This window comes from Panthera onca, chromosome A3, assembly GCF_046562875.1.
Source record: "Panthera onca isolate mPanOnc1 chromosome A3, mPanOnc1 haplotype 2, whole genome shotgun sequence".
Taxonomy (NCBI): Eukaryota; Metazoa; Chordata; class Mammalia; order Carnivora; family Felidae; genus Panthera; species Panthera onca.
In genome coordinates this window covers 139,717,606-139,740,923 of record NC_138341.1, presented here as the reverse complement: position 1 = coordinate 139,740,923, position 23,318 = coordinate 139,717,606, and the positions used below count along the sequence as shown (strand labels likewise).

General features: G+C 56.6%; 2 protein-coding genes across 11 annotated transcripts; both read right to left on the bottom strand.

Annotated features, from left to right (window-relative positions):
* Positions 1–1,350: 1,350 nt before the first annotated feature.
* Positions 1,351–19,064, bottom strand: TPD52L2 (TPD52 like 2). Of its 10 annotated transcripts, none has more exons than XM_078443844.2 (9): positions 18,897–19,062; positions 14,978–15,123; positions 12,808–12,956; positions 11,779–11,838; positions 7,174–7,275; positions 4,110–4,136; positions 3,177–3,221; positions 2,027–2,075; positions 1,351–1,553 (listed from the first exon to the last, which is right to left on the bottom strand). In XM_078443844.2, exons 1-9 carry the CDS (start codon positions 18,913–18,915, stop codon positions 1,458–1,460), a joined length of 693 nt encoding a protein of 230 aa, XP_078299970.1. In that variant the 5' UTR covers positions 18,916–19,062; the 3' UTR covers positions 1,351–1,457. The 10 variants fall into 10 exon arrangements, with proteins under 10 accessions (XP_078299970.1, XP_078299971.1, XP_078299972.1 ...); XM_078443845.2 differs by having other exon boundaries at positions 3,177–3,218; XM_060622621.2 differs by lacking the exon at positions 3,177–3,221 and adding an exon at positions 5,640–5,700 and having other exon boundaries at positions 1,500–1,553; positions 18,897–19,063.
* Positions 19,065–20,997: 1,933 nt separating this feature from the next.
* On the bottom strand, positions 20,998–22,562 carry ABHD16B (abhydrolase domain containing 16B). Its single transcript, XM_060622436.3, has one exon. The coding sequence runs from the start codon at positions 22,461–22,463 to the stop codon at positions 21,048–21,050; it is 1,416 nt and encodes a 471-aa protein (XP_060478419.3). The 5' UTR covers positions 22,464–22,562; the 3' UTR covers positions 20,998–21,047.
* Positions 22,563–23,318: the final 756 nt, after the last annotated feature.

The following is a 23,318-nucleotide window of genomic DNA, read 5'->3' as shown; positions in this document are numbered from 1 at the left end:
TTGAATCCTGCCTTCTCACCACACCCCATCTGAGATTCTAACCCTGGAGAAAAAAACCCCAACGGTGTTCTTCCCATGGCACAGGCACGGACGACAGCCCCCCCGCCCCAGGGTGTCTGAAGTGAGCAGCACTCAGGGTACCAGGGAGCACAGCACAGTCTGCCAGCACAGAGCCCGAGGGCACGGCTGCTCCCTGCAGCGAGCACACAGATGCACGCACAGGGGACGTCTCTGCCTGCTGAGAGCCAGCCAGTAAGGCACGGAGCTGCCCCTGCAGACACACCCCCCAAGTGGGGCCCCGAGAGGCTGCTGGGGTGTGGCAGCTTCAAAACGGGAATGAGATCTGTGTAGCTCCTGAGAAAAGGCAACAGCAGAGCTCCAGGTGACCTCTGTGCAGCCCACCTGCTCCTCACTCAGCCCCCGTGTGGGGCAGACGGTCGGGTTGGAGCCGATGAATGGATGAATGCAGTAATGCATTCTGATGCATACAGATGGCCAGTAATGAATGCATCAGCCATGGGGGGGGGGGGGGGGGCGGGCAGACTTGCTTTTCTTTCTCCTGCCCCGCATCCTGCCCCAGGGAGGCCCAGGAGCCCTCTGGCCAGCAGCTGTCCCAGTCCTTGAGAGGAGAGAGAAGCAAGCTTCATACGCTGGATGAAGCCCATCAGTGAAATAAAACACACCAATGGTCCAGGCCACCCTCAAGCTAGATGCCAAAGTCTACACAGTGTCAAAACCCACTAAAGAACCCTTATTTTTATATATAAAAACATTATAAACAAACAAAGCATAAGGCGATGTAAGGCTTGTATTTCAGCTTGAGTCCAAAGAAATAATGTTTCCTAACTATGAGACTAAAGCTTCGCTTAGCTTTAATTTTTGAAAAATTCACTGCATTTGAAAAATAAAGAATTTGCTTTCGTTAAAGCTAGATCATTAGTGTAACGATTAGGCAGTTGCTGATAACCAGTTTCTTTTCTGGAGGGTTTCAGAAAATGCACAGTTTTCTTGTTTAGCGTTTGAAATAAAAACTGAGGATCAGGTAGGACTCTCTGGATGAATCTTCCTTCTGTACATTCCTCCTAGAACTTAGGGAAGGAGAGGTTTTAGGAAATACCACTTATTTACGCGTATCACTCTCCCATTCCTTCCACGTTCTCATGAACCCACCAGATTCCCAAAGGGCCCACTGCCCTGTCCACCCCTGCAGCCCAGGACGGACGGCACAGCGGTCCTGCATCTACCAACTTCGGCGTAAAGCATCTGCGTACAAAACTGTGTTCTCTAACTCATGTGAGCGCAGCAGCCAGGTCCACGCGTGAACGGCACGACTGTCCTCAAAACCAGCTCTGCACGCTCGCCCACGGCCTGGCCGGCTGTCCCGCTGCAGAGGTGCGGTTGTGGTGATGACGGGTGGGCCTGCACGTGCTCCGAGGCTGGGCAAAGCTGCGACGGGCTTAGAAGGGCGTGTGGTCGGGCAGGGGCTTGTCATCACTCCCCGTCGGGGAGGGAAGGTGGTCACTGCCATTCTCTCTGCCACCTACGACCTTAGACTACGGGTGAGAAAAGACCAAGAGAGAAAGACCTGAGACAGAGCACCCAGAGCCGGGCAGATCCCAGGCCAGCTCAGGTCTCTACGGAGTCTACAGAACTTGAATTCTGATTAGGTGAATCCTGATTAGCAATAAAAAGGAACAAATCGCTGACACAAGCAACAGGCTAGAGGTACCTCCAGGGATTTATGCAGCGTAAAAAGAGCCGATCTTCAAAGGCTCCACGCTGTATGGTTCCAATCATGGAAATGGAGAGATCGCTAGTTCTGGGGGTAGGGCAGGAGGAAGGAGAACACGGGGAAGGATTACCGTGGGGATCAAACTGTTCTCCACCTTAGCTGTTATCAGTGTCATATCCTGGTTATGTCACTTCGAGATGAAAGGTACAATGGCCCTCTGCATTAGCTCTCGTAACTGCACGTGAATCCACCACCCCAGCAAGAGAATCAAACGAACAGTCTGAATACAGTTACCTTTATGGTCCCAACTCGGTCTTCAAAGGACTTAAAGGTCGCAGAATTCCTTTAAAGAGAGAGAGAGAGAGAGAGAGAGAGAGAGAGGAGATGTCGGTGTAGGGAGCAAACAATTGTGCTGCCTTCCTAAGTCTGAAGGGCCTCAGGGTTAGGATCAACCTGCAGAAAAGATCCCTGACGGCACCCTGAGACCTCACTGTAAACATGTGACAAGCTGAAAAGGAGAGGGGGCGTGCCCAGAAGACAGTCCAGGCAAGGTCATTCTGGAGGCTTCCAGGTCAGAACAGGTCAGCCACACCTGCCAACTCCAAGAACATTAGACCTGCATGCCGCCAGCAGGTGCAACCCCGGGTGAAGTGCAGACCTCTCGACTGAGCAGTGGGTGAGATGTGGAGCACATTTCTGCTGCACCCTACATCCACACATGCTGAAGTTATGGAAGGTCCCAGGTACTCCTGACACCAATCTCTCACGGAAGTAAAGGAAAACCAAGGACAATTCGGAACGAGTGAGGAGGAGGCAGAGGAGGAGAGAGCAGGCCAGCCCCAGCCCCACCCAGCACCCTCTTATACAACCAGTTCCCTCCCTACCCTCGGGCTTCTAGAAGCAGCCCATCAAGGACCCCCAGACGTGCGATGGGGTGTGGCAGCTACCGAACAGGGACAGGGCCTCTGCTGCGGCACCGCAGGGCAGGAAACACGAGTGGGAGGCTTCCAGGAACAGGCCACAGCTCTGGGTGTTCTAAGGAGACCGGGACTCCCCTCCAGGTGCAGATAAAAGTTTCCCGTAACAGGCTTGGAGGCGCCTGAAGTCTTGTGGGTGCCAGGTATGTGTATGAACCTCTCTGCCCCTCCCTGGCCCAGTACCCTGGGCAGCCCTGGAAGGTTCCAGATGGAGCCCTGTTTGATACACTGGTCTCCTCTTAGCCTCCCCCCGACTAGCTCTTCAGCCTAGAAGGGATCTTTCCAACCCCTGGCCAGCAGGAGCCTGCCAGGGAGAAGATGGCCCTTGGCTCAGGGATATGGGGAATGTGAAGCCGACTGGCTGGAGCCCCCCGCCCCCCCCGGCTCCCCCCCCCCGCCCCCTACCCCACCCCCCCCACCCCCCCCCCCCCCCGCCCCGGGAGCTTGGGAGCGCGAGTGCACATTACCTCATGGCTGGCATACTTATCGAGTGGCGGATTGAAGAGTTGCTGCTTGGGAGCGTGTTAGAAGCAGAGAAGGAAGCAGGAGTTACCAAGGGGATGAGCCTGGCGTTCGGCACACCCGTCAGCTCACCCACACAGAGACCCGGCCTGGCAGGGTGCGTGAGCTCTGGCCACCACACACAGAAGGGCCCCTGGCCCCGGGAGGAAAGGACCCCGGGCTCCTCTCGCTGGCCTCCAAAGTTGCCCCAGAAATGGGACAGTGCTGAGAGAGAGCTTTAAAATAGGAAACTAAGAAGACCTCGGCCTGGGGCTTTAAAATACCTTTGGTACAAACAGCTGTCAGATGTCCTTACTCGACTTCACAGCAAATGACTTTTCGGCAAAAGAGAAACAACCAGGTCAAGCAAGTAGAAATATTTAAAGTCACACGTTGTTCTAGATTTGGTTCCAGGCCTCCGAGCTGGAAGCGTGTGTGATGGGGCAGCACTGGTATCGGGCCGGACATATGTGACTGGGTCAGCGTGGAGTGAGGACCACCCAGGAGGATGCCCCACAGGTGCCCTGCCGTTCCTGGCCCTCGAGTGGTAAACGAGTCCACTTGCAGGGCAGGAGAGAACAGGAGCCGGTGTTGAGGATGAAGAGGCACAGAACCCGAGAATGGAGACTCAGCACTCCCCTCTCCCTGCCCCCCCCCCCCCCCCAACATGAACACGTCTCTTCTCAGGAAGGACGCTGTCAGGCTGGGCTGGGGGCTGGCGATCAGCCACACGGTCACAGCCCCAGGAGCCGTGAGCTCCCCAGCAGGCTGCAACGCCTGGCAGGCCTGGCTGTGCCAGCTGGGGCCGAGGTGCACAGCCTCCCACAGGCCAGCCAGAGACCACCCTGCCCGGAATCGAGGGAAGAGCCTTCCACAGGCACGCCCCGCATCAGCCTTACCTAAACGAGTGGGAGAACGGACGGGCCCTGAAAGGCAGCAGCAGGAGGAGAAGAAACGCAGTGTTAGGAAAGGGAGGCTAGTGCCCACCCCAGCCCCTCACTCAAGCTCCAGAAGGCCACGCGGGGACCCCCGTGACCACCCCGGTCCCTGTTCTCCTCAAGCCCCAATTCTGTGAGAGGCCGCCGCTCCCTCACGCACGCAACTGGCCCCTCTGCGATCCCACCTGGGTCACATACGAGGCACCTGCGTGTCCACGACCCTGTCTGGAATTAGAGGGATGAAGCCCCAAGGAGAGGAGCAGCGCAAAGGGGTGGGGTGTGCGGAGGCGGGCTGTACGACCCTCAGGGCTTCGGCTGAACCAGGGTGCGCACGTGCGTGCTATGACAGGACTGGCCGGGACACCCACGGGGCTGAGCGCCCTGCACTCCACCTCCACACTCCAGCTGGCAGATTCCAACCTGGAAACACGCGTGTCTGGGGGCAATACGGCCATGTCCTCCACTACCCAGCCAGGCCTGCTCACGCTCTGGAGGCTACCCCCAACATGAAAGTCATTTTAGAAGCCTTCAGAAGATCATATGAGACTCAATTATGTGGTCTCTTGGGTGGGCAGCAGGCCCTGCCATCTCTTGGTGGGAGGAGAAGGCAGGTGCCTCGTCAAGGCTCACCAAGCTAGACAGAGACCCCTCCTTTAACCCAGGCTTTGACCCAAATCCGATTTCCTCTCCCGGCCTGCCACCTCCTACCCCAGGGCATGCAAATAGCCTCCCAGGCCAGGCTGCTCTCGGATAGGCCTCTGCAGCACCGTGATGTAGGGCAAACATCTCAGCACACAGAAACCTCCCTGGACCTCATCTGCATTCTCAAGAAGTGGTGAATTCTCAGCCTCAGCTCAACCTGAGACTACGGGGTGAGGCAACGGTGGACACATCACTGACCCCAAGACGTCAAGAGTTCCCCACACCCCTGGGAACACAGCAGAGCAAGACCGAAGAGCCCCATGGTGAGGCGCACCAGCCAACAGGCCAGTCCGTATGAGCACCTCGACTGTGTGGGCCCTGGTTCTTGTCCCTGGAAGCACGGGTGCAAACGTGACACACGGCAGTGAGGCCGGGCACGTGACCTGAGGCTCTTCGCCTCGGTCAGCAGCACACCCCAGTTCCCGGAGCAGAGAGCGGGACTGAAGCAGAGACAGAGAAGTGAGGTGCACCGTCCAAAGGGCCCGCGGGAGCTCTGGACAGTGCCAACGCCCTGCACGTGCCCAAGAGGGAGGGAGAAGGCTCGATGTGAGTGAATCATGCCAGGAGTGACAGGGACGTTCCTAGTGAGGATGTAATTTAGGCACAGCACACGTTTATTGCTTCCTTCAAATGCTCTGTCATCAGACCAGCATTTCGAGGAAAGGACCACAACCCCACACACAGCTCACCCCAGCAGCGCTGGGATGGCCCCCCCACGCCCTCCATGGCAACCCCTGGGAGCAAGGCCAGGCCACCAGTGGCATGTGATCAGTCTGTCACCAGGCTTACCACAGCACGGCTCAGGTGGCCAAAGCAGGTGTCCCACAGTGCAGCGGCGATGGCGTCCCATCTAATTTCAAATGAGATTCGTTACAGGAACACACCCACAGAGTCAAGCATTAGCAGATGACTGTGTGGCCGGGAGGGACCGCTGCAGACCCCCCTTTTGTCACTCAGAGCCACATCTGCAGGCTCCAATCACAGCCACTGTGGACAAGGCCTACGTTTACAGGGTGACCCCAAAGGACCTCCCCAGCCATAGCTGCTCAGGAGCGTGACCAGATCTCCAGTTGTGAGGCCGTGCACTCCTTAGGACAGAGGAAATACACAGACTGTGTACTGATTGTTCAGCCTCTCTGAAAATTTGCAATTTTTCTAAATAAAAAGTGGAGGGGACTAACTACATCCAGCAAACAAAAGGTGAGCACGGCCCTGGGCACGAGCCACGTGGTAGGAGTGTCTGTGTTTTCACCTCTGGCTACATGGTCAGGGCAGAGCCCCCACCTTGAGGCCTCGCAAGGCAACTGCCAGGCAGGTCTGTGAGGCAAGGAAATGCCTCACCTACGCAGGCAGGGAGGGAGGCCACCCGAGGATAAGAGGAAAGGGGCCAGAGCGGGATGGGCTCCCAATGCTGTACTCCACACGCCAAGCCCACGGGCACTACCACCGCGTGATTCTCAAGTCTGAGAAGAGAGGAGCCTCAGCATGGGGTGGGGGCTACAGGGAGGCATTCCCTGAAATCGCTAAGTGAAGGGACCGGTCCTGAGCGTGGGTCAGGGGCCAGGGCAGGGCTGGGCAGTGACACCTGGGGAGGAGGGGCGGCCAGGAAGGACACCACACTGCCGCTCAACAGCGCACGCTTGATCTTAGCAGCCCCGAGAGGGACGCCTCGCCAAGGGCAGGGCTAGGAGGTAGCCAAGCCAGGATTCACACCACAGCCTCTGGCTCCAAGGACCAGTCTCCTTGGCTCAGTGCCGTGTGGCAGAGGGGGCCTGGCGGATGCAGCCACGTGTGCTCCACCAGATGTCCAAGCTGCCCCCACACTCCCCGGCCCCAGGCCCTGCTTGAAGCACTTCTGATGGCCATGAAGGTCTCATCAACTCTGGGAGAACATTCAGTTGGGGCCCCTGGCGTGCAGCCACACACACCCTGAGATCTGGGCTGGGCAAACACTGCAAGGAAACAACACCCTTGTCCCGGCTGGCTTGCCCAGAGCGACACCCCACCCTGACACCGACCTGCAGGCACAGTCATCTTTCATCCGTGGAACTTCAACGGCAAGCACCCACCTTTACAGATCCCAAGCGCTAAGTTACCCAAAGGAAACAACAATCCCTGCCGAAGAAGCACAGCAGTGGCGAAGAGGCAGCCCACAAACAAGGGACCGTGAACCGACTGCCCCAGGGCTGGTGTGCCCACACCTGCAGCTGCCAAAGGGCCCCGGAGGGTCACGTACCTGAGCCCCGGGCCCCCTCAGAGCCTCTGGTGGATCTAAAATCCCCAAACCCTCACCCGACTGGCCTACCCAACTAGGGTGTCTCACCTCATATCTCCGAGCTTTCTGCTGATGGCAGAGCCCACAGTGGACAGGGCAGCAGACGTCTTCTGTCCCGCCTGAGAGAAAGTTTCCTGAGTCTTCTTGTAGCTGTAAAGAAAACACCAGCTGAACCAGCACAACAGGAGAAGCAGCCACCACCCATGAGTCGAGGACACCACGTGCCCAGAGAGAACCCCAGGGGACAGAGGGTTAGTGAGCACGTGTCTGGCCGCCAGGAAGGGGACTGACAGCAGGGACGAAAGCAGCACGGCCAGATCGCAACCTCCGAGCTCTGCAGTAACTGTTTTGTGACCTTATTCCATCTCGTCTAACGCTCAGGTGACCCACCTCCCCTGACTTCTTGCCACGGCGCTAACCGCCCGGCAAGTGGGGCGTCCGCCTGCTGCAAAGCAGACAGACCCACAGAGGCCCTGGGTCTGAGACAGAAGCCAGAAAGGTCCCCTTGTTCTGTTACTGTATTCAGGGAGCTTCTCATGTGAGAGCTCCACCACGCCCACTGGGGGCGGGGGTGCCCTGGACAGTGTAGATGTGTGGCCTGTGGTGGGCTGGCCGCTCAGACTCTCGGGAGCCCTCCGGCCCTCAACCCCCCTGTGCGGTCTCACAAATCCTTTCAGAACTGAGGAACCTTCATCTCATGCCATCAATGCCATCGTCCCTAGTGCGAGGGGTGGCTCTGGATCACAGCAAAGACCACCCTTTCTAGGCCTTCTTGCCCCAACCATCCACAAAGGGGGGTGCATCACACAAGACACGGGTCCATGACCTCAACATCTGTGAGACGGACACAGGCAGGATGCCTTGGCTACAGGCACAGCGAGGACAGCCTTGGGCTCGCCTTGAGAGTTAATACTTGGAGCTGCCAGACCTTGTCCAGATGCCACCATAAACAAAAGATACCGCAGCCTGAACCCAAGGGCTCATTTCTGGCCGAGCTGACATGTTGCCCTAAGGAAACCGCTTGAGACGGCAAGGCTCTCGAGATGCCAGCCTTCTCTCTGAAATTACTTTCTGACGCCTTGTTCGTGTCACCGGGTCACAGACAGCACCGGCATTGGGTCTTCGGAGTCCTTCCCTCCCGTCCACTCTCCCAGTGCCATCCGGAGGCTCCACTGTGATCACGTGCTGCCCTCCTCCCTCACCTTCCCTCCTGAGCACTCCAGGCTGCCCGTGAGTCCCTGTGCCACCCCATCAGCAGGGAGGCCCAGCCGTTCCCATAGCGCCGCGGGGCCTCAGGCTTCTTTGGTGCCCGGCAGGGTCCAGAACTTAAAACACGTGCTTTCCAGAAAGTGAGTTTAAAAACACACTGTAGTCACTAGGACAGTGAGTTTATCTTAGCTGCCGGGAAGGTCAGTAAATCCTGGAACACGTTAACAGAGAGAAAATAATCTAAAATCTTTACTGTAAGACTTGCCTCGGGATTTCCTCAGGTCCATAACGAAAAAAACTCTAATTCTAAATCCAACCTTTAGACAAACCCGACCACCAGAAACCCCTTCCCCTGTGATAGCCAGAAGCTATCACAGAATGGAACAGGAATGGAAATGAAACCCGACCGCCTGTAGAGCTGCAGCCCAGAGAGCTGCGTGTCTGGGATCTAGACGGGACCCCCTGGCACAGGGGCAAGGCCGGCTCTAGAGGGGCAGACCACAGCTGGGTCTCACTAAAAACCAAAGTCCACATGCTCCTTTTGGGAGGGTTTCCACAGACTCAGCTGTCATCCTCTGAGGGACCTTCCAACCCGACAGAGCCTTTGCCAGGACCTGGCACATACACACAGTCGCCTCGGGGTCGGCAAAGCCGGCAGGAAAAGGACAGAGAAACCTGCTGCGTGTCCCCCACTGCACGGCCTGCTGAAGGAAAGGCTCTGGGACCTTCTCTGGGGCCCCTAACTTGCAGTATCTGTTAGGGACCCCACCCTCACCCCCACCTGGTGAGCTGCTTTCATTTCAAAGGGAGTTAAAACATTACCTGCGAGCAACAGACTTGGAGCGTGCTCGTTATTTATAAAACACCAACTACAAGGTTAACTGGGAACATGCAGGATATTTGGTTTCAGACACAGGGTCAGAAAATGTCTTCAAGCTGCTTCTCACGAAATAGCAAACGTTTAAGGTCACGTTAACGTTCTGTTCGCTGAAGTGAAACAGTCTGAAGCAGAGGATTTAAGGCAAAGTCCTTAGAGAATTTCTGCCTGCACCCACAGGGCCAGGTGTGGGGAACTGCACTTGGAGAGACCACGAGCCCGTGCCGGGGATCCTTGGTGATGAGGAGGAGTGCCCTTGGGGTCACTTAGTACGGAGCTGGCCGCTGAATGACTGGCAGGAGAGACACTGGCTCGTGGGCCATTCCGAAGGGGAGCACCCCCACGTCTCCACGGGAGACGGACCGGAGGCAATCTCCCCCACTCCACCACCCTCGGCACTTCAAGTGTGTGGAAATGAGGTGTCACAGGGACCCCTTCTGAAACGGGAGCCTCCAAACCAGGGCACGTGCAGTGCAGGGGCCGAGGGGCTGTCATCAGCCCCAGTGGAGAGACCACGCTCAGGCCGTGAGGGGACTGGCGGCCGAGCCAGAGTCTGCACGCAGGTAACCTCAGGCCCAGACGTGAGGAAGGGTGCCAGACTGTGCCACCCTGCCTAGCACCCCTTCGGGAATCACCCCCAGCTCTTGGGAAGACAAAGGTGTAGGAACGTCGCCAACACCAGCCGCCAATGCCAGCCTCCCCCGCCATCAGCAAACTCTGCAGTCAGCGTGGGGCATTCTCCCGCACCCTCCCTTGGTGGCTGCTCCCACCCCAACCCTGGGTGGGCACGTGATCCCAGTCCGGCCAGCCAGGTGCGTTTACAGCTCCCTGACCACGGGGGGAGCCCGGGGGGAGCCCGGGGAGACCCGCGGCAGGCCGTCCTGCCGTTGGGCTGCAATGCCACAAAGATTCAAACCTGCCCCGCTGGGCACCCTCTGTACCGTCCAGGAGAAGCCAGCCTGGCGACACAGCCAGCGTAAGGAGAGCCCTGGTCAGGTGAGCCCGGAGCAGGCCTCCCCTCCTTTCAGGCTCACACTCACTCTGCCATGCGTTCTGTCCCGTACGAGGAAAGGACGCCACATACCAACTGGCAACTACGCCCGGTGCCACCTCGGCACGCCTGCAGCTACGCTCTACCAAGGGGAAGAGCCCAACCAGGCGGTCGTTCCGCGACGCAGAACACAGCTGCCGCCACGGCCAGCCGTCTGAACCAGAAGCAGCGGCTGAGACAAGACAGGATGAGTGGCGTCAAGGCTGCGCGTGCCCAGCACAGCCCACGAGCAGCAGCACGACGGGCACAGACGCGGGCGCTTCCCAGCCGTCCCGAGTTCTCTGTCATCCTCCGGCGCGCTGCTGGCTGCAAGTGACGCCCGGGAGTGGCCGCCGCCCGGCAAAGCGCTTGAAAGGGCATCCCCCCGGCCACTTCCACGCCCAGAGCCACACGTCTCTTCCAGAGGGGTCAGAATTGTAATTATTTGAGACGGCACTCAGGTCTCCTAAAGCTCTTTTCAGCTAAGTCCACACTGTGAGCCTCCAGGCGTCCCGAACTACGCAACATCTGCAACCGTCCGACGCGGCCCCGGACCGTCCGACGCGGCCCCGGGGACACAACACACCGGGACTCCCAGAGCACGTGCGGCAACGACACAGACAGCGTGAACCGCCAGAGCCCACCAGTGCCCGCCGCCCCTCGTGATGTCAGGCTGCAAAGACCACACGTGGAGCCGGCAGACCTGGGGTCCCGGGGACCCTGAAGACGAGCTCAGTAACAACCAGTTCCTTTCAGTCAGACACAGAAGGACTACCCAAGTTCTCTGGTATCCGTGACAGCACTTCCTTCTCAGTAACAAATGGAAAAAACCCCAGAAAGTGACTATTTTAACACATTACCCCACCCTGTTCAGAGGAATTCTGATTAGAGTGCAGATAAACGAAGTGCTATTACCTCAGATGCAACGTCAAGAGTCGTTCTGAACCGTGGCTTTGACAGACACAGAAGACTATCCACGTATGTTTCCTACTGTGCTCATGTTCCACATGGCTGACAGCTCGATGCCCCTCAAAGAGACTCCGTCGAGACCCCACCGGCAGGGTCCAGGCGGCCCCCACAGCCTAAGAACCACCCCAAGGACGAGGGAAGCTCTGTGAGCCCCTCGGCTGCAGCCACGTCTGCAGGGAAGGAAGACCGAAACAAAGGCCCCAAATCACCGTCCGCATCGCTCGGTGCTTGGCCACTTTGGCCGCTCAGAAGGCTGAGGGGCGCCTACCAGACAGACGTGCTGCCCAAGGCCAGCCAGGCCTGTCACCTAAGGGATGCATCCGCGTCAGCCAGAGGGAGGGTTTCGGCGTGGCCTGGCGGCCAAGTGAATCTCCTTCAGTGACTACCCGTTTCACGGAAAGTAGAGTGTCATTTGCGTTTAAGAAAAATCGCGTAACGGCAAGATAAGCAAAACACACCCAAACTAGGTTTGTGCCAGGTGCACGCAGCCTCCCGGTCCCTAAGAGAGTGTCAAGAGCAGGAGGAGGAGGAGGAGGAGGAGGGAGGTGCTGACGGCAAAGGCACTCACAGGTCTGACTGGGTCACTTTCTCATTCCACTCGCCAAGTTTCTCAGAGGTTTTCATATAGCTAAAAACAGAAAGTCTGCGGTGAATTATTTAGAACAATTATTTCAACTCAGGTTTCAAAGCACAGCTGAAATTCCAGGGAAGACAAGGACTGGAGAGCGGGAACATGACACTCCAGCCTGCCTGAGACCAGGTCTGCTGGTGCTCAGCACCTGCTGTGCAGGCCCGGGGAGGCCCAGGGGGGCCCGGGCGCTGACAGAACCAACCAGTCCTTCCCCTGGCACGCCCAGGGAGCGCCTGGTCATCCCATGTGAGACGGCCCTTCGGGAACAGTACTGCTGTGAGGAATGAGGAAGGCACAGCCGCATCCCCAGGATACTTCTCTGGCAGTCACCCTTTGGGATTCAAACCCGCGATTCCCCAGGACAGAGAAATGGGCTTTCGTAGGTGATTTTTTTTTTTTATAAAATGCGATCGATCTTTCTGCAGGGATGTGGCTTCTCAGTGGGAGACATTTACCCCCTCCCCCCACCCCCACCAGCCCTGGAGGATACATTTCAGAGGAGCCATGTAGCTGTACTCCCCAAATTCAGAGGGCAAAGTCACACGTGAGTCAGAAGTCCTAGGGCTGTGACCACATCACGCTCATGAGAAGGACTCACATCCACCTCAGCAGACACTGAGCTCTGAGGACCACAGGAAAATCAGTCTCATTAAGGACCTAATTAGTGTCCTCTCAGATTTGTACCCTGAGATACACTCTCGTCGATTTCTGCTTGGACAACTAGCTAGTGCATCCGTCCACCTTTTAGAAGTATGTGTAGACTCTAAGCTCTTGGAAGACATGCCAGGGGCTAGGCCAAGGACTCAGGGCCTCTGGCTGGCTGCCTGCAGACAGGGATACTTGATCCCCCCGTTCTGTGAGGCACCCTGTCCCCAAGCACGTAACACCCTACTGGCGAGCCAGGGGCACCAGCCTGGCGAACGCCCTCCAGCCTCCAGGGCGCCTCTGCCGCGGGCAGGTACCTACGCGGTAGAGACCTGCACATCACGCCAGCTCCTGGACAGGTTCTGTTTCAGGCCCTCCAAGGCGGAGAGGCCCAGCTTCCTTTTCAGCTCTCCACAGTGCCTCTCCTTGGCTGCCAGGACCTGGCGCAGAGTGACAATTTCCTCTTCCACCTGCAAAAGCACAGTTGACTTGATTGCAGGAAGTGACTAACATCCTTACACACACAAGAGGTTTCTTGGAATTACGTAAGGACTTTCCGCTTACAGCACATAACTTGTCTTAGGAACAGAGTCAACAACAAATATCTCTTTTTATCTGGAACCAGCACCCAGCTTCTTGAGAACTGTCTCTTCCCCTCAAGCCAAGTGGTTCTGCCGGGGCTACCAATCACTGTGCCCACCCATGGATGACCAAGCAAGGCCTGTCGGAGCTCTGCTCTGGGACGGGGCACAGGTGTCAGAAGAGATGATCCCCTCTCCCTCCAGGCTCTGGGTCTGGGCTCAGAAGCTGGAATTGCTCGCAGCCAGGCCCTCTCTGCACGGAGAAATTCCACATGCACTGGGAAGGAAGCAGAGCTGACAGACAGATGGACGGCCAAGACTCAAGTGACAGAGCAACGGCCTTTATGACAACAAGTATGTTTCCAAGGTTAGCTCTAGGCGTCGGCAAAGGCAGTTACTCAAGCCAAAAGTAAATGTGAATTTGAATTCAATTTAAGTTTGAATTTAAGTTGAATTTAAGTTTGAATTAAGTTTGAATTCAACTTAAGTTTGAATTCAATTTAAGTTAGAAAGAATCCTGAAAATAAACACCTGAAACTGCTCAAGCCCTAAAACCAAAAAAAAAAAAAAAAAAAAAAAAAAAAAGATGTAACTTGAGAAGGAAGCATCCTCCGGAGCCTGACTACCCTAAAGGTTTTCGTTTTTAGCTCCTGCATCAATAGCTACTCTAAAAAAAAGTCTTTCCCTTGGGGCGCCTGGTGGCTTAGTCGGTTAAGCGTCTGACTCTTGGTTTCGACTCAGGTCATGATCTCCCAGTTTTGGGAGTTTGAGCCCCATGTGGGGCTCTGCACTGAGCGTGGAGCCTGCTTGAGATTCTCTCTCCCTCTCTCTCTGCCCCTCCTCCACTCATGCTGTCTCTCTCTCTCTCTCCCTCTCTCTCAAAATAAACTTTAAACAAAAAAACAAATGAAAAAAATTTTAAAGTCTTTCTTTTAAAAAAGTGATTATTTGAAGGAAGGCAATAAAAAGTAGCTCAGAGCCCTTATATCACTAGTTTTTCCAGCACAAAATAGTTGAAAAAGAAATAACTTAGAAACATAGGATCACCCAATCAAATTGTTACTAGTTACTCCAGCAATAAGGACCAATGACTAGAACATTCCACTCATGGTGTGATAATCATCATGGCTTGAGGCTGTGCAGTCCAGCTGTCTTGGGGATACGCACGTTGAAAACTTTAAGTGACGTGAGCTTCTGCCGCTCAACTCTGAAATGACTGAGCGCAGCCCATAAGCTTCACCGCACTGCCTGCTGCTGCTGTAACCTTCACTCAACTCAGACACTGCTACATGCTTTCCCCCAGGGTCTGAGGCCTGGCTGTGGGGCTGAGGATCATCTACACAACTAGCTCTTTTTAGACTCAGGATGCATCAACGCAGGATGCCAGCCTCTGCCTGATCGGATGCTATGCTCAGATATCAGCAAGTTCATTCCCCAGATTTTGAACCTAAGTGAGTTGCTGTTAGACTCTGTATCACACAGAAAAAAGAAACACTCCCAGCAGTCAGTCTGAATAAAAATTATACTTGCAGGTTTGGGTTAATTACCATTTCCTCTTAAAGGACTCTCAATTTAAGATCACATGAAGCGCTTTTTACAAAAAGAAGAATCTTTAAAGGAAAAATGAAGATCCAGGGGCAGATAGTTTGTGGGGTCTGGAAATTGTCAAGTGTTAATCCCAACAAAGAAACCCCCAGTAGATGGTGTGCTCAGAGCAGCCGTTCCCGTGTGGACACCCTCCTCACGGTACACAAAGCACCAGGCACACAGAAAGTGGCCGCAAAGAGCAATTTCTGTGGGACTCTGGGAATGACCTCCCAGGGCAATTTCTGCAGAGCACAGACAGCGTTATGGCCCCTCATCAGCCTGAACTCACAGTCACCCCCGGACAGATGGCGGAGACTTAGCACCTTTGCGAGCTCAGCCCTAAGCTCCTCCTCCTCAGCCTCCGTCAGACCCTCAACAGCAGGAGTCTGGGCGGCCACCGCGGTGTCGACAGGGACATCTGTCATGGAGTCGGACAGCAGACCTTTGTTAGGAGAATTCAGGTTGATATCTGCCAGAGACAAACAAAGTCGGAAATCGTCAATAAGAAGTTACAGGGAAGTCAATAGGGTAGAGGTCTCCACCAAGGGAGAAACCAAGGGTGAGGCCAGGTTACAGGGGAGTCGAGGGGGCCGTGGAGAGTACTCTGACAGGTTGTCGGGATGGTTTGGGCCATTAGGCCAAGGACATCTCAAGCCACCCAAGGTGCTGCTTCAGGGCACTGGAAAGGCTGGCACGAGGCAGCCAGACCTGAACTCTGATTCCCTCAGGATAATACACTCTGCGGAGACAGGAAACCTTTGCTACAAACAAAGCAGCTGAACCTAACAGATCTTCTAATTTTTAAGGCAAAGAAACGATACGGCTGTAAGCACAAGCACCACTTTCAATCAACCGATCTGCAGAGCACGTGCTCCCATCACACACACAAGGTGCACGGGCTGGTCACACAGCCCCAGCAGGGAGTCGGCAAAACACAACTCCCCTGGAGTCTGTTCTCGACCCTCGTCCCACAACAACATGCAGGGAGGCGCAGAGACACTGCTTCCACACCTCCGCTATACCCAGATCAGGTTCCAATTCCTGCAGGCACTATTTCCTCTTCGAGTTAAATGCATCTTCTTGCCTGCACTAACAGCGGACAAGATCCCACACAAATAAAGAAACATGGGTCTGCTTTAGTTCTTTCCAACTCCGAACACACGACCGTCCTTCAGTAGCATACAATCCGCACACGCCATGAAAACAGGCTTTGTGTGGTGTCCAGCACTTTAGAAGTAAAGGCATAGGGACACCTCACTGGCTCAGCTGGAGCAGCATGTGAGTCTTGAGCTCCAGGTCGTGAGGTCAAGCTCCATGTTGGGTGGAGAGATTACTGAAGTAAACGTTAAAAAAAAAAAAAAAAAAAGAGGGGCACCTGGGTGGCTCAGCTGGTGAAGCGTCTGACTTTGGCCCAGGTCAGGATCTCACGGTTCATGGGTTCGAGCCCTGTGTCGGGCTCTGTGCTGACAGCTCGGAGCCTGGAGCCTGCTTCAGATTCTGTGTGTGTCTCTCTCTCTGCTCCTCCCCTGCTCACACTCTGTCTGTCTCTCTCTCTCTCTCTCTCTCTCAAAAATAAATAAAAACATTAAAAAAATGTTTAAGGGGAACCTGGGTGGCTTAGTCAGTTAAGCATCCGACTTCAGCTAGGGTCATGATCTCACAGTTTGTGAGTTTGAGCCCCGCATTGGGCTCTGTGCTGACAGCTCAGAGCCCGGAACCCGCTTCAGATTCTGTGTGTCCCTCTCTCTGCCTCTCCCCTGCTCAAGGTCTCTCAAAAATAAAGAAAACATTCTAGAAAATTAATAAAAAATAATAAATTAAAAAAATAAATAAAAACAAATGCACAAAGGTTGGGGAAAAAGCTGCCTGTAGTTACAGATATGTTTCTCTACTGTTGAAATCCTACAATCTGCTAAAAATAGACTGTGCTTAAAACTAAAGATGCTCTAGGGGCACCTGGGTGGCTCCGCTGGTTAAGTGTCCTACTCTTGATTTCGGCTCAGGTCATGATCCAAGGGTTGTGGAATCGAGCCCCGTGTCAGGCTCCACACTGTGCTAAGGGTGGAGCCTACTTAGGATTCTCTCTCCCTCTGCCCCTCGACCCCTTCTCTCTAAAATAACAAAAAACCCCTACAAAGATGCTCTATTCAGCTCATTCCCTTCACATGTCCCACACAGCTGGAGGTTAGCGCTTCCTTGGCGCTTGATACACGTTTACCAGATGAAGCACAACCATTGTTTTTATCCACTGATTTGGGTTTTTTAAAATGTTTATTTATCTAATTGTGATCGGGGCGGGAGGCACAGAGAGGGAGAGAGAATCCCAAGCAGGCTCTGAGATATCTGCATGGAGCCCGACCCAGGGCTCAATCCCACAAACCGTGAGATCATGACCTGAACTGAAATCAAGAGCCGGAGGCTTAACCGAGTCACCCAGGTGCCCCATCAACTAATTCTGATTTTTCACTGAAATCAACCCACATAACTTTACTTCACGTGCTGTGTTGAATCTACTCAAATTCGCTAAATGCCTTAAAATTTCCACAACCTTGCTCTTCTATTTTTTTAATTTTTATTTTAGAAAGAGGGCGAGTGTAAGTAAGGGAGAGGAGCAGAAAGAGGGAGGGAGGGAGGGAGGGAGGGAGGGAGGGAGGGAGGGAGGGGGAGAAAATCTTGAGCAGGCTGCACACAGTGCAGGGCTCAGTCCCACGACCCTTGGGATCATGACCAGAGCTGAAAACAAGAGTTGGACGCTCAACCGACTGACTTCAGCTCAGGTCACGATCTCACAGTTTGTCAGCTCAAGCCCCACATCGGGCTCTCGGTCAGCACTGAGCCTGTTCCAATCCTCTGTCCCTCTCTCTCTGCCCCTCCCCTGCTCTCTCTCTCTCAAAAACAAACATTTTATAATAAAGGAAGGTAGGTAGGTCTTTGGACTGTTTCTGCCTATAAAGCTAAAGGCGGATCCTGCAATCACTCCCAGATAGAAACTGGGCATTCACCAAACATGCCAAAGCGCCGCACAATCATTGTGTGATACCAACCTCACCATAGCCCTGTAGGTAGATGGCATTCACACTCTGGTTCAGAGGAGACCGAGGCAAGAAAGTGTCACCAAAAGACCTACAGAGTGTGGGGCTGGTGCTGTAGGAGAAACTAGGGGGCTAGAGTCCCCCCCTGGGTGAGTCCCAGACCTCCAGAACTGTATAAACTGCGTGGTGATAATACAAGGAATAATCTCAAGGGGTTATTCCGAAAATGGAAAAAGGACGTTTGAGAAACAGGTTTGGTATGGTATTCGGCATACAGTAAGTGCTCAGTGTTTTCTATCACTCTATGGTCAGAATCCAATGCTTGTGATGCTTACCTATATTAGACATACACGTCAAACAGCGAAAAACCTCAACTTAAAACTGGCGGCTTTTGATGTTCAACTATTTCGTAAGTAGACTGCAGAGATAGGAAAATCTACACAGTGTATCAGAATCTAGGAGTTCTGTTAAATTAATACGCTGATACAGGTCAAATGACAGGAAAAAAAAATCCTTAAATTACCCAGGGTAGTCATGTCAACACAGGAAGTTAGCATCTCTTCTGTACCAGAATGAAAGATCGACTCCAATCACCTTCTCAAGATTTTAATCTCCCGGGCCCACTCCACACCCCCAGCGGCCATCTCAAACCGGTCAGGGGTGTCTGTTCGGGAAACTGGCCCAGTCTCGGTGTGCCCTGACTCACTGCACCCTTCCCCCTTGAGACAACCCCTAAGAAGCCTGGGCTCCGAGCAGCGTTGCCACCCAAGGGGCGCTGCACTGAGCTCGAAGATGCTTCCATCTCCCCTCCCCTCCCCTCCCCGGGAGAAGCGCACAACACATCGGCCCTGGTGCAGGGCCGGATGGAGTGTCCTCGAGGGCCCTGCGTAGGGCGGTCGACTTGGCAAGCGCCGGGAGGGGGCATGACGACAGCTGCCCGGAGAGAGAAAACCCAAAACTCTGGGGACGAGGGGAGGGGTGCCGGGGAACCGGTCCTCGGAGCGGCCGCAGGGTAAGTTGGTGAGTGGTCCAAGCCGGGGGCGGCAGACGCACGCCCCGGCCATCGGGAGCTTCGAGGCCCGGCGCATGGGAGCTGAAAAGGAGCCACGGGGCGGATAGAGGCGGAGGGGATTGAGGGTCTGAGAAGCGCCGCCGGAGGGGAGGAGCGCGCGCTGGGCCCGAGGAGCGAAGGCGCCGGGCCCGCGGGTACCTTGGCCTGCGGAGTCCATGTTCAGGCGGCGGCCGGGCCGCGGCTGGGGTCGGGACCGGGGTCTCGGGCGCTGTAGGAGTCGAGCTGGCCGCACCAGGACTCGCTCGCCGCGCACAGAGCAGCCAGCGGAACCGCCTCAGCCACCGCGGCATTACGTAATCAGCGGCGCGACAACCCACTTCCGCTTTGACGCGTGCTCCGCCTTCATCCCACCCCCCACTAACGGTGTCCAATGAGGACTTTGTTCGGCCCCGTCCCTATTACCTGCTCCAACCTGATTGGCGGAAGCTGCGGACTAAGCCGGAAAGGGAGGGCGGGTTCTTAGGGACTGCCTCCCGCGTCGGCTCCACCAGCGAGACCCACAGGTAGAACGGTCCGAAGGAGCCCGGGGGAGGTGGGAAGTGGGAGGACCGTCCAACATGGCGTTATGAAAAAGCGGGGTTTGGCGTTTTTGGAGGTCTCGAGAGTGTTTACCGCTGCTCAGGAGTGCCATGGCTCACGCACCGCACAGACCGTTTGAGGCCTGACTTCCTGATTTTGGAGTTAGCTTCTCCCTCCAGGTTTTAAGTCCTTCCTCTTTATGGGGATTTTTTTTTTTTTTTTTTAATTGCATGGGAGTTACGCAGAAAAAGGCGTGTCTGCGATTCGTCCTCTAGCCCTGCAGGCGCCGCTGCCCTCACTTGGCTGGAGGCATCTGGCTCCGCACGCACCTGCCCCGGGTCCCGTGCACGCACAGCTGAAAGGCGTGAACTGACCTGTGGGGAAGCCTTCGCGCTTGTGTGCGGAGTGCTCCCTTCCCCTCCGGTGTTCTTTCACTTCATTTTCACAGCAACCTGATGAGCCAGGTGGAGCCTTCCCCACTTTACAGATGTGGAAACTGAGGTTAAAGTAATTTGTCCAAGATCGCGCAGCTAGTTGTAAAGCTTCCAGCAAATGCTGGAACAAGAGTTTGCCGGACTTTCTCAAAGGAGATGTGTGAAACCACTAGCGGTTTCGCTAAAACAAGTCCCGAAATTTCCCTTCTTTGGCACCTAAATAGCCACTGGAAGGGAATTCCTAAAAGGTATTCAAACCCTTCAGGATCTGACTTTTCCGGACTGCACTCTCCCTTTCCAGCCAACCCACTCTTCATGTACGGATCCCTCTGTGGAAGCCCCTTCCTTAAGCTGGCTAACTCCTCTTCCTGTGTCAGCTCAAAGCACACCTCACCACAGGTGTCTTCCTGGTACCTAAGGTCACCTCTGGCTTGCACTGGCCTAGGTGCTTCATGGCCATGTCCTGCTCTGGTGCTGTCAATTATATGTCTGCCCCACTTGCCTTCTTTCGGTTTTTCCAGGGTCTCCTGCACTGCCCACTCTGACTAGCCCCGGTCCCCAGGTGCTGGGGAAGGCCAGTAGTCCCCCCCCCCCCCCCCCCCCCCCGCCTTCATGCAGTTCATGGCAGATGGTAAGGAAGCAACTGCATTGCAGATGGTGGCGAGCAGAAGGCTTGTCTCTCATTCTGTGTTACATCCTTGAACCCAGGAACGATGCCCGGCCCAGGCCTGGCTCAAATTTGCCTTGCCTAGCAAACGAATGGTCAGTGCAGGTGTGTCTATAGCCCACGTGGACACGCCACTGTGAGTACCTGTTACTCTGAGTCTGTTGTCCTTTCCTGTCCAAGCCAGGAGTGTGGAGGTGGGGAGGGGACCCTAGAGGCCCAACATTACTAACTCCTGGTGAGGTCTGGCGGCTAAGACCTGCTTTATAGTCTTCCAATGCCAATGTCCTCTCACAGCTGGGGGTGACTTGTACAAACCCTTCCTCACTCAAATTTCCCAGAGCCACTGTGTATCCTGATGCAGGATAAGGGTACCTCCCGGGGTCTCACAGCCTGTGCTCCCATCATCCTTTTGAGGTGATCAAGGCACCCATCACACAGTGTTGCCATAAACTGGGTCAGGTTAATCTCCACATTCCCTTTAGAAGCTGGGAGCAGAATGGGACGTCCACAAGTGTTTGAGAGAGAAGCGGAAGGAGGGAAGGGGGGAATCACCCCGGTGAGGGAGAGCACCAGTTCCCTGCGTTCCATCTCGCCCTCCCCCAGACACCAGGTCGGGATCCCCAAGGCAGGGCCAGCTTTACTGGTTTCCCGTGTGGGGAGGGGCGAGGACTACAGCCTCCAGGGCAACCGGAAGTCCTCCGGTTCCAGCGGACTGAAGTGAGTGGCCTCCACGTTCTTGAGGTGTCTACGTGCCAGGAACAGCGCGAGCTGCCGGCGCCGCCGCGGGCTCAGGCCCTGGCCCACGAGCCAGGGGAAGGCGAGCCCGTGAGGCCCCCAGTCCTTCTGCTCGTCCTCCTGCTCGTCCTCACGGCGCGCGCGGTAGGAGCGCAGCAGTGCTCGGCACCACTCATCATCCACGCGGTAGCGCGCGTAGAAGGTGGCCTCCTGTGCCAGGCTGCCGGCGCGCAGCCAGCGCGTCACCACCGCGAGGCCTTCGCGCGCCATCACGACCGGGTAGCGGTGCCGCAGGAGACGCAGCAGCAACTCGTTGCCGCGGTTGCCCTCCACGTCGCCGGACGGCAGGGGGCGCACGTGGCCCGAGGTGCTCACCACGTCGTCCAGCGTGCGCCGCAGCAGCAGGACCGGACCGGGGTAGCAGCACAGCTGCTCCGCCACGTTGAGGTTGAAGTGCTCGCGCACGGTGCGCACCACCAGTCCCTTCCAGCTGCGGGGCATGACCTTCAGGGCCAGCGGCACGAGGTCGTCGAAGGTGGCGTCGAGCACCAGCGCGCCCAGCTCCGGGTAGGTCATGGTGGCCCAGGTGGCCGTGAAGCCACCGACGGACCAGCCGTAGACCACCACGTGCGCGGGCGGGAAGTGCAGGCGGTGCAGCGCGTACTTGACCACCACGTCCACGGCGTTGGCGTCATGCTGAGGGAACGGCACGCCCGTGCTGCCCCCGAAGCCCGGGTGGTTCCAGCCCAGCACCGAGTAGCCGGCCTCCAGTGGCGCCGACAGGCAGCCCATCTCATAGAAGCCGGCGTTGCCTTCGCAGCAGATGACGAGGCGCAGGCCGCGGCCGTGGCTGCCCGGGTGCTGGCGGCGATCCATGAACATGGTGTCGATCTCGTTGCCGTCGCGGGCCACCAGCTTGGCGCGCTGACCGCGGTAGCGCTCCACGAGGCGCTCCTGGCCCTGTTGCAGCAGCGGCAGGAGCGCGCGAGTCATCAGGAACATGGAGCCGGGGTACACGAGCCAGCGGCCCAGCGAGTGGGCCAGCGTGTAGCCGGCCAGCTGGCCCGGCAGCTCGCGGATCTGCCGCAGGAGGCACTGCGCCTGACTGCGCGCCCCGCGCGGCGGCCGGCCGGGCGCGTCCCCGCCCAGCGCCGCGCCCCGCAGCAGCCACACGCCCGCCACGGCCGCGGCGCACGTCAGCGCGCGGTGACCGCCGCCACCCCCGCCGGCGGCGCGCACGTCATCCCAGCGGAAGTCCACCGGCCAGCTGCGGAGGTTGTAGGTGTAGTTGGCGGTCAGGTAGATCTTGAACACGTGCACCAGGGCCTTCACGAAGCAGACGACACACATGGGCGTCGAGGCTACTGGGCGCTCGGCGTGAGCCGTAACGCCCGGTCGCCAGGTCCGGGTCGCGGCGGGAGGCCCAGGCCCGGCCCGGCGGGCAGCTGCAGGGGCCAGCGCAGCGCGGGGCTGTCTTGGGACGTGCCTCCTCAGGGCTTGGCCCCAATGGCCTTTATGACCTGGGCCTTTCAGGGAGAGAGGAGGCGGCGCGGACCAGCTTTATGAGTCATTGTCGCTGGGGAAAGAGGCGACACCCTGTGACGGGCGCACAAAGGGTTCCAGGGCAGGGGCGCGCAGGGGGTGGGGGGTGGGGGTGGGTCTCGAGTTCTGCCCCGCCCCCAGGACCTCAGGCTTCGGACCCTGCAACCCTGCGGCGACCACATCCTCCCCAGACCTTCCTCGGCCTGCACCCTCTCCAGGCCGAGTTCACCTGCCTTCCCTCACGCCTGGAGCAGCATCCACCGCCCTCCTTAACCGAAAGCGGACAGACAGGCTGGAGATGGACAGCCTTAACCTCGTCCTAGTCAGGAGCGGAGGACGGGGGGAGGGGGGGCGGGGAGAGGGGTCTCAGTGAGACAAATGACGCGGGGCTTCCCATGGCCCTGAACTAAGGTGGCTGTGGCTCCCTTTCCCACGTCGTGAGGTACCCACATCGGTGGGGAGGGGAGGCAGCAGCCCGAAGCAGCAGCTCTGGTGACCAGGCTGTGTGACAGCTTGCAAAGACAAGAGAGCCTCCTGAAGAAGTCTGGGGGTGGCAGTTCCCTGCCCAGGCTTGTGTCAGGTAACCGCGCCCCCAGACCTCCCTGTGCGAGGCGGGGCAGCCCGGGAAATCCAGCTTGGGTTGTCACCCTAGGGGAGTGCAGA

Bases quoted from the DNA above. Each gene is read 5' to 3' on its own strand.
- TPD52L2 (XM_078443844.2), bottom strand. The intron at 12,957-14,977 runs GTGCTAAGTCTC...GTGCTTTTGCAG, and splicing joins TTAGGGCTGAGCTCGCAAAG to GTGGAAGAGGAAATTGTCAC. The intron at 1,554-2,026 runs GTAACTGTATTC...TCTCACCCGTAG, and splicing joins ACCGAGTTGGGACCATAAAG to TCTAAGGTCGTAGGTGGCAG.
- ABHD16B (XM_060622436.3), bottom strand. From the start codon at position 22,463: ATGTGTGTCGTCTGCTTCGTGAAGGCCCTGGTGCACGTGTTCAAGATC.